Consider the following 15,941-nt stretch of genomic DNA (forward strand, 5'->3'; position numbering starts at 1 on the left):
TCAGGCAGGAAACCCTGTATCATTTTAGACAAATGGCCAAGCGCTGTTCAGCTAGAGATGCAGCCTTTTCATCCTAGCAGCGCATTCTCTTGTAACACTTATCCTCATTGGTTAAAGGGCCACGCAAGACCACAGGCGTTGTGTAGGGTTAAAGGTAACCGTCCAAGAATTACCATTCATTTTCCAGCTGAGCAGGGAGGGGTTCATAATTGGGCAATCCTACTTTTACAGCTGCACCCAGCAAACACATTAATATTGTTCCAGTCTGCGTAGCCAACTGAGTTGTCAGCTTCTGAAATCCTTGTCAAATAATGATAAATAAGAAGAGCCACGGATCTGCCTAATGAATACTGCAATCATGTCTGATGTGAAAAAGTTTCCTGCAGTAGTGGGGAAGGCAAATTTTTTAAAAAATGGCTTGCCACTTCCTTCTTCCTAAGGCTGAGAGAGAGTGATTGGCTAATTTTTCTGGAGTCACACACCAACGATAATATCATTTTATAGAAATTTTCTTTGAACAAAGGTTTAATGAATATTTTAACCCTTTCCATGTTTTCCCACTCTCCCAACAGTGTTATATTTGAAATTCTTAGCCCATTTTATCATACTCTTTCATTTGTTCATCTTCCATTTCAAAAATCAGTAAGAGTTCATTCATTTTAACAATTACATATTCGTCATTTATACATAATTCAACTTCAAATTCTGTCTTTTGTTGCTCAATGCCAAATGTCCTGTTATCTACCTTGACTGTTTCTCTGAGCTGTGCATAGGAAAAGCATTGAAAACTAAATCCCCCAGGAGCCAATTGTTCTTTTGATTTCATCTTATATTTTCTCCATGTTTTTGTTCTAACAACTCTCAATAGGTTAACCGTTTCTCTTTACCTGCTGTTTCTTTCCTATAAAATGCTGCTTCTGCTAAAACCAATAAAAGCATTTCTGAGCACAGTCTGGGTTTATACTATTCCATATTCTCAATATGGCACTTCTTGAAATAGTGATTTTTAAAATTGATATTAACCTTAGCTTTATTCAGGCCAGCCACACTAGCTAGCCCTTAAACTGTGTTGCCCACCATGGCTTGGATTCTAAGCTAGCATCTCTGCTTTCAGTTAAATAGGAATTAATAAACTGCCATACAACTGGTCAAACATGCTGAAGCAGACTTTTCAGTGAAAAAAGCATCTGGCTCTTTTAAGAAGCAAATCAAGAGGGAAAGTATGACAGGAGAAGCAGCATTCTTATATTACATAAAGGTAATCAACAGATTATAACCCAAGTAGGTGAACATTTGTTTACCTATTTAGGCTAAGAGTAATCCTTTCTGTTTATTATGATTCCTAACAGAAAGGAATAAATAAATCATCTTTTTGAGTAAAGGGTACCAAAAGACATACGTTGTTAATAAGGCCTGCCCAAGTAATGACAATATGAAAAGTGAAAAATGTTAATGGCTTACCTTCACGGTTTCATAATTCAGCAGAGAGTCAATTGCAGCATTGCCTGCATCGTTATCAGCTTTATTCATTTCGATCCTAAATTTAGTTCTGCAAGACAAAAGGTTGGCAGAGACGGTTGTCCCCATCCAGTTCCACCAGGCAGTCAAATCTCATCAGAGTACCCAACAGCAGGGCTGCCTTACCTCCACTGCGTAAGTCCTATTGTGAATGCCGTGTATGCTCCTAATGTCCCCAAGGTTACGAGTGCAAAATGTGCACCACATTTATAATACTGGAGGGAAAGGAAAAGAAAAAAAAAGGTTTCCAATCATTTTGGTTAGAACATCAATGTACAGAAACCTCTCTGGACAAGACATACGTGTAAGAGACAACAATAATAGTTCTCCACAAGCCAGAGAGAAGGGCAGTGGAAAGAGTTTAGCTCCTTGACACCATACGCACTAGGAGCAGCTCTACAAGGCCACAGACTCTAAGATACAAACACTCAACTCTTCAGATACGCAATCTTTACAGACAAGAGGCCCATACAGAGAAGCGTTCTCAACCGTAAATGAATGGAAGTGATGAATGGAATCCAGGATTCAAGGAAAAGATGGGCAAATTACCAGATCTGTCATTAAATAAGCTGCAATGATTCCAGTTACGATAACCTTTATAGTCACTTTTCTTTGTACACACTGGCACACATTAAAAATGAAATTTTGATGCGCTCTCTCAAAAGAATATATATATATATATATATATATATATATATATATATATATGTATGTATGTATGTATGTATGTATGTATGTATGTATGTAATGTATGTATGCACGTACACACACACACAGATGCACATATGCTGTATACACCCACTGTCAGACCTGCCCCAGGTAGGTCCCTTAGGAAGGAAAGACTGAAGTGGCTGAAGTGATAGGTTCTTTTACTAAAGGCTCCTGGCTACAGCAAAGTCAGGCTAGAACTAAGCTTCCCGTGTGAGAAAGTTACAAAATTCTTCCCCGCATCCCAGCCCTCCCTCCAGTTCCATCTTCAGCCAATGAAAAGCTGCGCAGGCCGCTGAGATGTTTGCGGTAGCCCCCATTGCGCTCTCGGGATGCTTGGCCTTGAGCGCTGGCACAAATGGGTTCCGTGCGTCTCTCTGGTCTCCGTTGCGCTGTCATCCCTCCCCCATCCCTATTTCAAATTGTATCCCCATACCGGTTTATTGCCCATTTGTCCCTCCCCCCCACCCCGGTGTCCTCTTCTTCCTAGCCTTTGATGGCAGGATGCCAGCAAGGCGCCAAGCCGAAGATGGCAGACCTGACACATATACATATATGTGCACACAACACACACACATACACTAATTACAGTCCATTTGAATACATAGCAAAAAAAAAGTGTCTTGAGAGTTAACAAGGTTGATACTATATGGTACAAAGCTATTCCAGAACAGTTTATCAACAGTTCCTCTCTCGCTAATATCGTCTCCATATCCAATGTGGACTGGTGTTCATATAACAGTTTAGTATTACAATTCCTGGCACAATGAAAACCCCACCCATTTAAATGAAAGATACCGGGCATGATTAACTCAAAAGCCAACACTGTTAAGACTTTGGGATGAGTTTCATGTCCTGTCCTTACCTTCCTGGTACAACAGTTATGGATCTTCTGCTTGAAAGCCTGGCTAACTTTAGGAAGGAGAACGATTATGAGCGTGCTCTTAAACGTCAACCTGGTTTGAATGCTGTGAAATGCTGAGAACAGCAGATGGGAAGCATGGAATAGAACAGCAGCATCTGGACCATTGTAACCATACTGACAGCTAGCCTTCTTGGCAATAATCTGCGAACACTGCTCTCTCTCAGCTCACACTCAGGGCTCCATCACCAAGAAGCGGAGGCTATCAACCAGGGTTTTTTCAGACAAGTGGGGAGATATTATACAGGCAGTCCTCGATTTATGACTGAAATTGGGCCCGGGATTTTGGTCGTAACTTGAGGTGATCCTTACGTGGGCCACCAACTTGATTGTAAAGCAAGTCACTGTGGTCATTAAATGAAGCACATGGATGTTAAGCAAATGCAGCATATCCAATGGGTATGTTTTTCTGTTTTCTCTGGAAAATGGCAAAGAAAGTTGCAAATCGTGGTCAAGTGACCCTGGGATGCTGCAAACGCTTATAAAATGCAATCTGGTTGCCCAGCATCTGAAATGTAGTCATGTGACTGCATGAGGGTATGTGTGACATTTTACAATGCTTTACAGACCATAAAGCACCCTTTCTCAGGCCCTCATAACTGATTGGTCACCTCTACCTATTAGGATCCTCCTGTTGTTGTACAGTAAATGTGGAGCATTTTGCAACGTAGGGAAGGAGGCTGTGCAGAGCCTCAGAAAGGAGCCTTTTGCAAAACGTTCTGGGCCAAGCCAAGCCCTCGTCCTCCGAGCCTCAGAAACAGGAGCCCCTTCCGTAAAGCTCAGCGTTAACGGCTATCAAGGCTTTCCCCAGCGGCTTCTGCATGCCCGTGTTTGGACAGAGCTTTTGCCGTGCAAAGGGCCTTTTCAAATGTTTTGCACGATGAGTCTGACACCAATGGACTCAGGTGCATCTCAACTGTAGAAAATACAATTCTTAAAATAAAGGCAGAAGGAGATCTCTGGCTAAAGAAGGGTTTAGAAACAGGCGCTGGGTACCTCTTTTGGAATCAAATTAAGTTCTGCTCTCTTTATTCAACCGGTTAGTTCGCTTGCCATACCAGCTTCCTGGGTCTGCATCACATTCAGATGTTAAGTTCAGCAAATGGTACTGTTTATGCATGGGCATCCAGTGAGGCCACCTTTTCTATGTCTTTACAAGTCGTCCTCAATTTACAACCATACTGTAATTGAGGCCAAACTTTCTGCTGTTAAATGCTAGCCAGAAGGTTGCCAAAGGGGATCACGTGACCCTGGCACACTGCAACCGTCATAAATGTAAATCAACTGTCAAGCCTCTGAATTTTGATCGCATGACCATGGGGATGCTGCAACTGTCGTAAGGGTGAAAAATGGTTGTTAAGCCCCCTTTTTCAGTACTGTTGTAACTTTGAACGGTTGCTAAACGAACTGTTGTAAGTCGAGGACCACCTGTATTTCCTTAAGCGTAATAGAGTTGTCCTGGAGATGCCCAAGGGGATGAAGCAGAAGCAAAGGGCGGATGGGGCCGCATTAGATGGCTACAGCAGCCCTCATCTGCCTTTCTGACCCCTTCTTTTTCCTCTTTTCTTCAACAGGATTCTGGGAAAGGCAAGGAGTGGGCCACATCTGGCCGCAGGGGCAGCTGACAGCCACGAGACGTGGATATCAAACGAACGCCGCAATTCAATGAAAACAACACGTACCAAAATCCCACTCACGAGGGCCACTTCAAACAAGGTGGGCCCCAGGTTAAACACCAGCGCGCCGAGCACAAAGCTGATGCCACGGGTGCCTCGGTCGATGGCTTTGGACAACGCTCCAGTTTGCCGATTCAGATGGAAGCCCAAGTCCAGCTGATGCAAGTGGAGGAAGACGTTTTTGGCTATCCTCCTGATGGAACTCTGGGCCACTTTCCCAAAGACGGCGTTTCTGGCTTCGTTAAATAACGCTGCGCCCGCTCGCGAGATGCCGTCTGGTAAAAGAAGGAGGGGAGAGGAAAAGGGTTTAATTTTTAATCCATTTTATTTTACTCATCCTCAGCAGCTTTTAATACCCCATGTTAATGTTACTGGATGAGAAGTCAAAGGTTATCGGTTAAGTCATTTTTAAACAGATTGTATCTTCAGCTACTTTGGGTTGTTGTTTTTTTTTAAAAAAAGCACAACGCAAGAGCAGGCCTGGAGACTAGGCTATTATTCCAGCAGATAACACAACTCAAGAGAATCACAGTACGTTAATTCTTCATGACAACAAAGTAGGAGAAACTCCAGCAAACAATGTTTACCACAGATGCTTCCCCGTGAAAGGTCAGGTGCACTAATGTTCCCAAACCTTCCCGAAGAAAGTCAGCACCTGTCAGCAGATTAAAGCATCACACTTACATCCAATCAGAACAGCTGTTGCCATGGTTGCAACTGTATTGGGTGCATCACTCAGGTTCAGAACATTTCCAGACAGCTGGTTGAGGTTGTCTACTGCATATTTAAACATGAAGGGAACCACTATGTTCATAGCCTAAAAAGCATAAGATATTATGCAAGATCACTATGTGTATAGTTACGCAAGACATGCTAAAATGCTTTATTTATAAAGTATAAATGTTTTCTCTGAAGAAGCTGAAATTGTGATATTTTGCTAGTGACTACTTACTGGCAGAACACAACAGTGTAAGAGTACAAGGCCCGCCTGCCCAGAGCAGAAGTGGCACATTTTCCCCTTTTCATAAAAAGCAGCCTTCATCTCATTCCCGTCTGCTGCCAGGAACAACTTCCCATCGCCCGGTGTGCTCACACAGAGAAGGCCTCCTCAGGGTGCCGTCGGCTAGACAATGTCGGCTGGCGACCCCCAGGGAAGGGGCCTTCTCTGTGGGAGCGCCAGCCCTGTGGAACCAACTCCCCCTTGAGCTCCGGATGGCCCCGGATCTCCGGTCCTTTTGCCGCGACCTCAAAACTTTCCTTTTTCATCAGGCTGACCTGGACTGACGATGGGTTTTTAAAATGCTTTAATTTTTAATTGTTTAGTTAATTTATTTTGGGTCTGTTTATTTAATTTCTCTTAACTGTTGTATTGTTGCTTTTATTGTTGTTAGCCGCCCTGAGTCCTTTGGGAGATAGGGCGGCATATAAGTCCCAAAAATAAATAAATAAATCTCAACTACCCTCAGTTGAGAAAGTGGTTATTAAAGGGTTGACAAGACTGGGAGACACAATGTAAAATAGCTCAGGGTATGCATTTTTAGAGCTCCTGGAAGCTGCTCAAAGCGTTTCCACCCCAAAACTTCTAGAACAGAACTCCACTGCCTTTCTTGACAAGCCAGACATCAAGCCAAGATAAACCTGGTATATTAAAAGACACAATGGGGGAAAGGTTACCAGGAACCTTGCCAGACAGAAACTGAAATTCATCCCTGAAAATTGACTAGGAGGAAGAGGAACATTCATACAGTTCTACAAAGGGTGTGTCCAAAGTAGAGCTGAAACTCAAGGATTAATTTTAACTTATTCAATTTTGGTGTTGCCTGACTCCAGATAGCTCCGGGTGGCTCACAACGTAAGAACAATAAAATACAGCACATGAATAATAAAAAAGAGAGAGAGAAAAGAGCACACGCACATACAATGGTCCAGCCAACAATGCACAATGCATGTGGTTCAAATACAGAAATTCAGCACCACGCGGTCAGTTTACAGCAACAGGATGCACCTAGGCCAGGGCTAGGCAACCTTGGCTCTTTTATGACTCGTGGACTTCAACTCCCAGAATTCCTGAGCCAGCATGGCTCAGCTTGGAAACCTCTCCCTTTCCCCTCAGTGTGGCTGGCTCAGGAATTCTGGGAGTTGAAGTCCACGAGTTCATAAAAGAGCCTAGGTTGCCTACCCCTGACCTCGGATATCGTTTACTGATTTGGATCTGGATTCTTTACAGATGAGCTTCCTTGTTCATACAACTGTACCAACATCTACGTGCAACTGCGCACACACCTGGGCTGCCTGCTGCTGCTGCCTGTAAAACCTCTGTAACATTTAAGAAACTTTTGACCCTTTTACTCTGTGTGTGTGTGTGCCTGGCATGGATCAGGATGGTAGCTGGGAGGCAGGTTTTTCTGCTATTTTTGAAGACTGGAAGCCGGCAGCAGCTCGGGTCATAGCATTACACATATGAGAGATGAAGTTTTCTTCCAGGTTTCCCATTTATAGAAGGATAGTCTCGCTTTCTTTTCTGTCTACCCCTAACTAGTATACAACACATAGCTTGATTCATTCATTCATTATTTATTTATTTGATTTGTATACCGCCCTTCTCTCTAAGGACTCAGGGCGGTGAACAGTGACATAAATAACAGAATGCACAAATACAGATATTGAAAACAAATTAAACCCTAATTTTGCCCAAATGCAGAAGATAGTTACCTTAAAACAATAATTACAACAGAACCTGTCAGACTAGACCGGATTGCTCAAACAAATATGTTTTTAGGTTGCGTCGGAAGGAGCGAAGGTCGGGAGCCATCCGGAGCTCAACCGGTTATATATAGACAATTTGGAAGGGGGGAGGGCTAGAACCAGATACCATTTTCAAGATTTGGAGATACGTTGCTGCATCTTAGAAATGTGGCTTTGGCAGGCTCTGAAGATCATCAAAAGGATTCAGGATAGCGATCCAACTCTGATTTGCTCAGTACTGATATACAGGTGAAACACAACAGCCTCACAAGTACTTCCAATTCACAGCACCTTTTAAAAGCTGGAGAAAAACCAGCTGCATTCCTCCTTTTCAAGTGTTACTTTGGATTATATATATACATCTTTGCAGAAATTGACCAGCAGCCATAGGGCGCTGACCTATGTTTGTTTCTTCATGCTAAATTCAGAAAGGTTTACTTTTAACAAATAGCCAAACAGGTAAGAAAATGGACAACTTCTTTTATTTATTTTTACGCTACCTGACTGAAGGCGACATAGGACAGCAGTAGCACAAGTGTAAAAAATAATAATAATAAAAAAAGCAATGGCAGCACTTTAACCTTTATGTAATATAAAACACATTAAAATCTATTTCACGCAACTGAATACACTCCTTGCAATCCCCACAGGACTAAAACATCAATAGAGCAGCACTTTTCCAATAAAAGCCAGTTGAATCAGGTAACATTTTTAAAGTCGGTGCAGTTATGGCAGTAAAATGCACCCAGACTGATGGCTAACTTCTTTAGGTAGATTTACACAGACGTAAAGAAGCACCGAGGGCATGCTGCAACTCTGGGGAGTGGTGAATGCCACAGACCGGCATTATCTTCTGAAATAAGGTTCACATTTCAGACTAACCCCAAATGAGGTTGCTTTAGCCTCTCGCCTACTGAGTGATGCAATTTTGGATTACCAATTAACCATGGCTTACAGCAATGTGCAGAAAGAGCCCGAGACTGCCCTCCCTCAGCCTGCCCAGATACACAAGCAGAAAGTTTGAAAGTAATGAATCCTGCAGAGCAACTAAAAGTAACCAACATGGGAATATTCCTCCTTTCTGGAGAGGTAAAATTTTTCCCAGGGCCACCACTGAAAAGGCCCTGAATAACACCACCACCACCAATCTAATGTTTAAACAGCATAATAAGGCCTCATGAAACAGATACCAATGTTTTAGGGAGAGACATAACCTCTCTCCTGTTTTGTGCCTCAAACTGTTCATGGGTGCTTTGGGGCTATTAGAAACAAATGCTCCATGTCACCATTTGATACTGGACTCTTGCTCTGCCTCTAGGAGTTTACTTGGATTAGAATTACACAACATCCCCGAAGATTTCACACATTTAAAATGTTACAATCACAAATCACAGTCAGTGGGAAAAAAAAAACCAAAACAGATTGTTGGAAAATTCAGACATAAAGCTCTAAGGAATTAGAGTGTGTGTTCAACAGATGTTAAAGCTTAAAAGAAGTGTTTTGTTTTAGAATTTTAATTTCTAACTATGCCTTTCAGATAAGCAGCGACAAGCGTTGGTCAACTCCCTTCGGTCCGACTTGCCCGGAAACTCAATTTTAATTCGTTCTTCTGTTTTTTGGCACAATACCACTCCATCTGCACTACATTGTGGTGACCGTCATTTAGAGACCATAAAACTGGTTTCCCTGGGAGAGCCTACTCAGTAGCGATGACATTTATTATAATGCCAATTCTGGAAAGGTCCCTCTCCAGCTATTTAAAAAAAAAAAAGAGGCTACACACCATGGCAAGTTAGAAGAGACACATATTTTTCCTAAAGTTAAAAGGGTATAGCCCCCTCCCTATCCCTTTAGGTATCCTTCTGAACCTTCAATTAAATTAATTGGCTTTACTATAATTTCGCAAAAAAAAAAAAAAGATTCTTCCTGCGATGTAGCCCTACCTTTGAAAGTGCTTACATGAAATTTAAAATTGGTCTCTCACACTCCCAAGGGGTAAAAAGGACGAATCAGAATAAGGCACCATAATATTAAATCACAGTGTTCTCACTTTCCCTCTCCTTCACCACTACCTGCCAAAATCAAGTGTGTCACATTCAGCTTATTTACCTTCCTCCTGTACCAGTGACTGATTAACAACTAAAAAGAATTTTTCCAGAGAGTCACTTTAGGAATTCCCAACAGGCCTTGTAATCATCCATAAAATGCTTTTCAGAGGTTCTAAACTTTTCATGCCTGAAACGCTTTGCCCAAAATTTATGGTGAGTATTAAAGACTTACAAGCATTTCAATGACCTACCTGCACTCTTTCTGAGTCTCATGTACCACCAGTTGAAAATTATTACTTTAATGGCAAATCACTCCTTGCTTTATAAAAGCAGAAATAGGTTTTAAATTCCCTTCTGCTTTCAAACAGACTGTAATTGCCAGATAACTTAGAGAACCACTACAAGCTGCAGCTAAATATTTCCTTAGGCAAATACAATTAGAATGCGATTGCAATAGTGGCGAATATCTGTAGCTCAGGCGTAGGATGAGGGTGAAGCTTCATTCTCCGAGCTGGTGGGTTGGTTTCCAAATGTTTCATTACCAGGCTAGGTAACATCTTCAGCAGTTTAGGGAATGTCAGTGTCGTTGTTCTTCTGCTTATAAGGGCTTCAGGTGTGGGAGTGTCAAGTGAAGGTCTTGTGACGGGGAGGTTACATCAGGTCGAGGCCATTGGGAGGTGCTGCTGGTGGGAAGAAGGGGGCTTGCGTGGCTTGGTTGTGTGTCGGTGCTGTCTCTGGTTGGCTGTGTGGTTGATTTGGATCCTGAGGGGTTCGTAGGCTGGTTGTGGGTCGATGTGTCTGTTGAGGCAATTGTTTGTGGAGTGCCAGGCTTCAATGAACTCAGGAATGTGCCAGGTGGTAGCGTGGCCGATGATTTTTCTGTCGCTCCAATCGAACTGGTGCTGTTTGGTGTTGGTGTGCGTAGAGATTAAGGATTTGCAATTGTGGCGTTTGACAGCCAGCCGGTGTTTGTGGATCCTGTTTTTTAATTGATGTGATGTTTGTCCCATGTAAAGTCGGGTGCAATGGATACAGTTGACACACAGCAGCCAAACCACACAAACTACCATGTAAACCACACCACACCACACCAACTGTCATGCAAAAACTAACCCTACCATACACCCCGCCAGGAATTATCCAGAACCAAAGACAAGATAAGAACGGATGAAAGAAACAATGTAATTTACAAAATCAACTGTAACAGTTGCAACCAATTTTATGTGGGACAAACATCAGGTGTAGAACTGCCTTTGTGAACAATTTTTGAACCAAGGAAGATAAATTCTCGAACTAATTCGATTTCCAATTTCCACCTTGTTGATTTTAAACATCTCATGTCCACCTGCAGCTATGGTTGTTCCAGGTGCTAGTCTGTGGCTTATTGCTTAAGTACCTCTTTGTGGGCGGTTGATGTTGATTCTAAAAGTCGGATGTTATCTACCACTTCCATATATTCATTATTAATTCTAAGATTGATTCTTATACCTGCTGTCATTTGCTTGGTCTCCTTTTAGTCCCACTTTTTCACTATGCTCCTTCACTTTTATTCCTAGAGCTAGGAGATCCTTTGTGTTCTTGGCTATCAGAGAAGTGTCATCAGCATTCTGCAGGCTACTGAGGTTTTTACCTCTAATTTTGAAGCAATCCAGCTTCCTTTATATCTGCAGCATTTAAGTAAATAAATAAGGAAAGAACATACAGTCTTATCTCTCACTCTTTTGCCAACCTGGAGGCAAACCATCATCATCACGTACTGTCTGTACTGTGGCTTCCTGATCTGTATATCTAATATTTAGAGTTTTGGCATTCCAGTCTCTACTCACAAACAGCACATCTTGGCTGGCTGTTTTGTCACTTTCAAATTGATCAAAAAATTCATCAATCTCCTCTTCTGCAATCGGTGATTGTAGCACAAACTGAATATGAATGATCTTCATATTAAAGGGATATCCATGAAGTCTAATTAATATTATTTGGTCACCGATCACATTGTAGTAGAATAGTGGTCTTACTATACCCTACCTAATTATGGAAACAAGAATATTCCTTCTTTGTGTCTCATGCCCCAACAAATAAACAGCTTCTGGCTGAAAGTATATCTCAATTTGCTGATGCCTAGTATGTCAGTCTGTAGTGGTTTCATTCCATCTTTCATGGTGTGGGGCTTCCCCATTTTCCTACTTCTTCGTTCCACCTTCCATTCTGTCTTTACAGAGTTGGGTTTTCTTTTCCTGTATGGAAACCTGGGCAACTAGACCTCCCAAAGAATTTAACCATGTCATAAACACAATTAATACTCGCAAACTAAATTATGATAAAAGTAGTTATATGTGTATATATAATAGGACACAGAACATAGAATAATAGAGTTGGAAGGGACCTTGGAGGTCTTCTAGTCCAAACCCCTGCTCAAGCATACCCCATACCAGTTCAGATAAATGGTTCTCCAGTCTGTTGTTGAAAGCCTTCGGCAATGGAGGACCCCCAACTTCTGAAGGAAAGCTATTCTATTGGTTGATTGCTCTTACTGTTAGGAAATTTCTCCTTAGTAGTTCTTCTAAGATGCTTCTATCCTTGATTATGGTAAAATATGGGGAAGCGTTATTTTGATAAATCTGTCATATGATGGCGGCGAACACAATCTTTGGTTTGCATTGGAGCTTTGCAAAGTAGGAAAATAGTTCCCGGAATAGAAACAGGTGATTCTTTTGCTCCTACTTTTTTTTAGCTTACATTAACCTCTCCCAAGTATTCACTGATGAACAAGTGAAGAACTTCTTTTAGTGAGCACTTGCATGCAATAATGGTTAAGCTCTTAAACTGAGGAGGATCAATTATTAAATATTATGTATTGCTTTAAGAACAGTTCATATCTCCAAACATTTGTGAAAACATAAATATCAATGTGGCAGCCACATTAGCTATAATGTTATGAAGTTGCCCAATAACCTTTTGATCCTCTCTCTCTCTCTCTCTTTATACAACACACACACACACACACACACACACACACACACACACACACACACAGAGCCTTGGTGGAGCAGTGGGCTAATGCCTCCTTAAGTAACACCAGCTGCCTGCAATTAGTGCAGGTTCGCATCCCACCAGGCTCAAGGTTGACTCAGCCTTCCATCCTTCCCAGGTAGGTAAAATGAGGACCCAGATTGTTGGGGGCAATTAAGCTGACTTTGTAATAATGCTGCTTGGGGTGTGTGTGAAAGCCCTAATAAGCAGGCATATACATAGAATGAAGGCTACTGCTAAGCTTGTAAGCCACCCTGAGTCTTCGGAGAAGGGCGGGATATAAATGGAATTAAAATAAAAATAATAATAATAATAATGGTGGGATTTTTAAGGATTTCTTCTTCCTGTTCAATCTGATATGCTGCACATATACTTTAGGTTTTCTTTCTTTCTTTCTCTCTCTCCTCTTCTGTTTTTAAATGTGGTTATCAATTTAGCCTGTGTGGAGAGGCAAGGATTTCAAAGCCTCTCTTTCTGGTGGAAAATTTCTCATGGGACAGACAGCAGTTCACAACCCCACAAAGAGAGCAGAAGCAGAATTTGCATTCCAGATCCGGTAATGCCACGAGACAGCCCGGTGCTCTCAGAAGGAGGCAGACACGGGTACAATATGGGCACCAAGAGCAAGAGACCAGCTGCCTCAGCACCAGATGCTGCTGGGTAAGAACTAGCGAGATGAGCAGAGTTTTCTGGGGCGTTATGCCTGGAGAGGCATCTTGGTCCTACCGGTAGCTGTGGGAGAAGCAACCTGACGATGTGTCATTAAAACACCTCCCTTAAGGCTCTGTACGGCTGACTCAAGCTAAATGAGTTTAGATATTGCCTTGACATATCCCTTGCTGATTAGGTAGATAAGACATCCTCGTGAGGCGAGCGTTGTCATCCATTTTAAAGTTCCCCTGGCACTTGCTCGGCACACTTCGCATTTCTAGCCACTTCCCCTCCCAGATACAGAAAATTAACAGTCAGAGGCGCTACGGAGAAAGACATACCTGACTCATAAATAATAGATGCTAGGCCCATGAGCAAAAGGCCAAAATGATGGCAACTGTGACAGGAGGTGACAGCAGCTCTTATCAAATTCCTGAATTTGATCCAGCTATTATGGGGATACAGATGGATATCTCTGTATATCTCCTCACTACCAAGCTGGCTACGGAGCATAGTGGTTAAAGCGCTTTGATGCTGGAGATCGAGGTTTAAATCCCAGCTGAAACCCAGTTGGGGTCCTCGGCAAAGACCCCCCAATGCTTCACCTGCCTACCTCAAAAATATGAGAGTGACACCAACTAGCCAGCTTAGAAGTGGGCCCGATTAATAAACTCCACATCAGATACTGAGGACCCAGGACAATCAGCTGATAAATAGGCTACTGGAACAAACCATTCATGAATGAGACAAGAGAACTTGAAATTGATGGAATGCTACTACAGCAGTAGACCTAACAAGAGGGGATAAATCAAATGCACGAGAAAACTATGGATGGGTAGAAGATCTGCATCCATTTAGAAACACCTTGTTACCGAATTTTCAACACATTCAACACAGTGAAGAGGAAGCTGCTCTCACAACGTGAGATAGACCAACTACACATTACATCCCAGACTGAAGAAGACTCAGAAGAACAACTGGTTGCACAATGCTCAGCCAATATCTGAAGCTGGAATATCACCACTGCCTCTTCCATTTCAGAGCACAGCAACTATTATGAGGTATGAGATCGTGGATAAACTAGCTACAGTCAAGACTCAGGACTGGCTACCAAGGCTCAGCAGAGAAGTATTATCAGATAGTTCCCTAGAAGATGTCAATACCGCCCTCACAACAATCCCTCCTTCCATCATAACTCAAACCATTGAACTGGCATACACTACAGCTATTATAACCTTGGAGATGCTTGGCTACACAAACAAGGACAATATTACATACCCACTCCCTAGAAAATAAAGTTAAAAGCTAAAATCAAAGAGACTTGGAGAGAGGTTAATCAGCTGGTAAGAATTACAAAAGAGTGTGAAGGTTAGAGATAAGACTCTGAAAAAATACAAGGGTCTGACTCCATCTGAAGCCCTGGAGACTGCTAAGGCTCATGGCACTAGCTTCCAGGCTAAGGATATTATACACTAGAAAAGCAGAAGTCCAGAAGATCAACGTCCTGTTCTCCAAAGAACCATCCAAGGTCTATTCCCAACTGCAATGCAACAGCATACTAACAGCAAGGCCACCAACTGTAGAAACCAAACACAATTGGAAGGACGTAATACAGAGGAGGAGAAGACATATAACAGTGAGGCAAAGTGGATGCAGGACCTGAGATCATAGCCACTAAGCTATAGGACCATACGGTCAGTACATGAACACTGCTCAGAAGGGCACTGGGAACACCAGGGGCCCAAAACACCAGTTGCTCATAGACAGAGCAGTTGCCTAAGACTCAAAGTCTAGACAGATCAATCTGAGCACAGCCTGGATTTTCTGGAAAGCTTACAATTCAATGCCACAGACATGGATCTGTGTCAACAGGACACTACGAATCTTCCTCAAGAACTCAATGGGACTGTGGAAGACACACTGGAAATCAACTCAAGACAGCTCACACAAAAGACCATCAAATGTGGCATATACATTGTGATGCACTGTCCCTACGGCTGTTCTGCTTGATCCCCTCAGCCGGATAATCAAAGAACAGGACATGGATATAAGTTCATGAATGGAACTACCACAAGCTACTACATCTTAGTGAATGACATCAGGGTGTATACAAAGAGTGAACAAAACATTGACTTGCTAATCCATCTGACCTGACTGGGTAAGAAGAGTTCTAAAGTGAGGACATTGGCATGTCATTCAGACTGAGAAGGGTGATAATAGTCAAGAGAGGTAGAGTAATAAGACTGAAGGGGTGGAACTACCAGCAGATCATCTAGCACAAGTGTCCCCAACCTGTGGGCCACAGCCCACTACCAGGCCGTGGCCTGCTGGCTGTGGGATAGCACTGTGGCTGTGGGATAGCACTGAGCCCACTTGTGCTAGCGTTGCTGCTATGCAAATGGGGTGCCGCATAGTGAAAATGCAGTGGTGCTAGCACCCACGTGGCAAAAACAGGGCGGTGCTAGCAAGTGTCACATGGGCGCTAACACCGCCCCGTTTGTGTTGCACTTGCTTGGAGACCTCTGATATAGCAGAGATACAGATCAGTTGCAACTAGTTTGGTATTCCACTATCACAAGGGTGCCATGATGAAGAGGCAAAGATGACAACAACATCCAAGTACAACCAAAGCATCAGACAGCT

The 15,941-nt window shown here is 42.6% G+C and overlaps 1 protein-coding gene across 2 annotated transcripts in view; it reads right to left on the minus strand.

Annotated features, from left to right (window-relative positions):
- The window catches only part of ABCB7 (ATP binding cassette subfamily B member 7), a 73,388-nt gene that overhangs the window by 27,711 nt on the left and 29,736 nt on the right, over positions 1–15,941 (minus strand). For both annotated transcript variants that reach the window (XM_083372319.1, XM_083372318.1), the window contains exons 5-8: positions 5,509–5,641; positions 4,831–5,099; positions 1,645–1,733; positions 1,462–1,549 (exon numbers count right to left, since the gene is read on the minus strand). In XM_083372319.1, coding sequence (XP_083228445.1) covers positions 1,462–1,549; positions 1,645–1,733; positions 4,831–5,099; positions 5,509–5,641 — 579 coding nt within the window. The remainder of the gene's footprint in view (positions 1–1,461; positions 1,550–1,644; positions 1,734–4,830; positions 5,100–5,508; positions 5,642–15,941) is intronic.

This window comes from Vipera ursinii (assembly GCF_947247035.1).
Source record: "Vipera ursinii genome assembly, chromosome: 12".
NCBI classification, from domain to species: Eukaryota; Metazoa; Chordata; class Lepidosauria; order Squamata; family Viperidae; genus Vipera; species Vipera ursinii.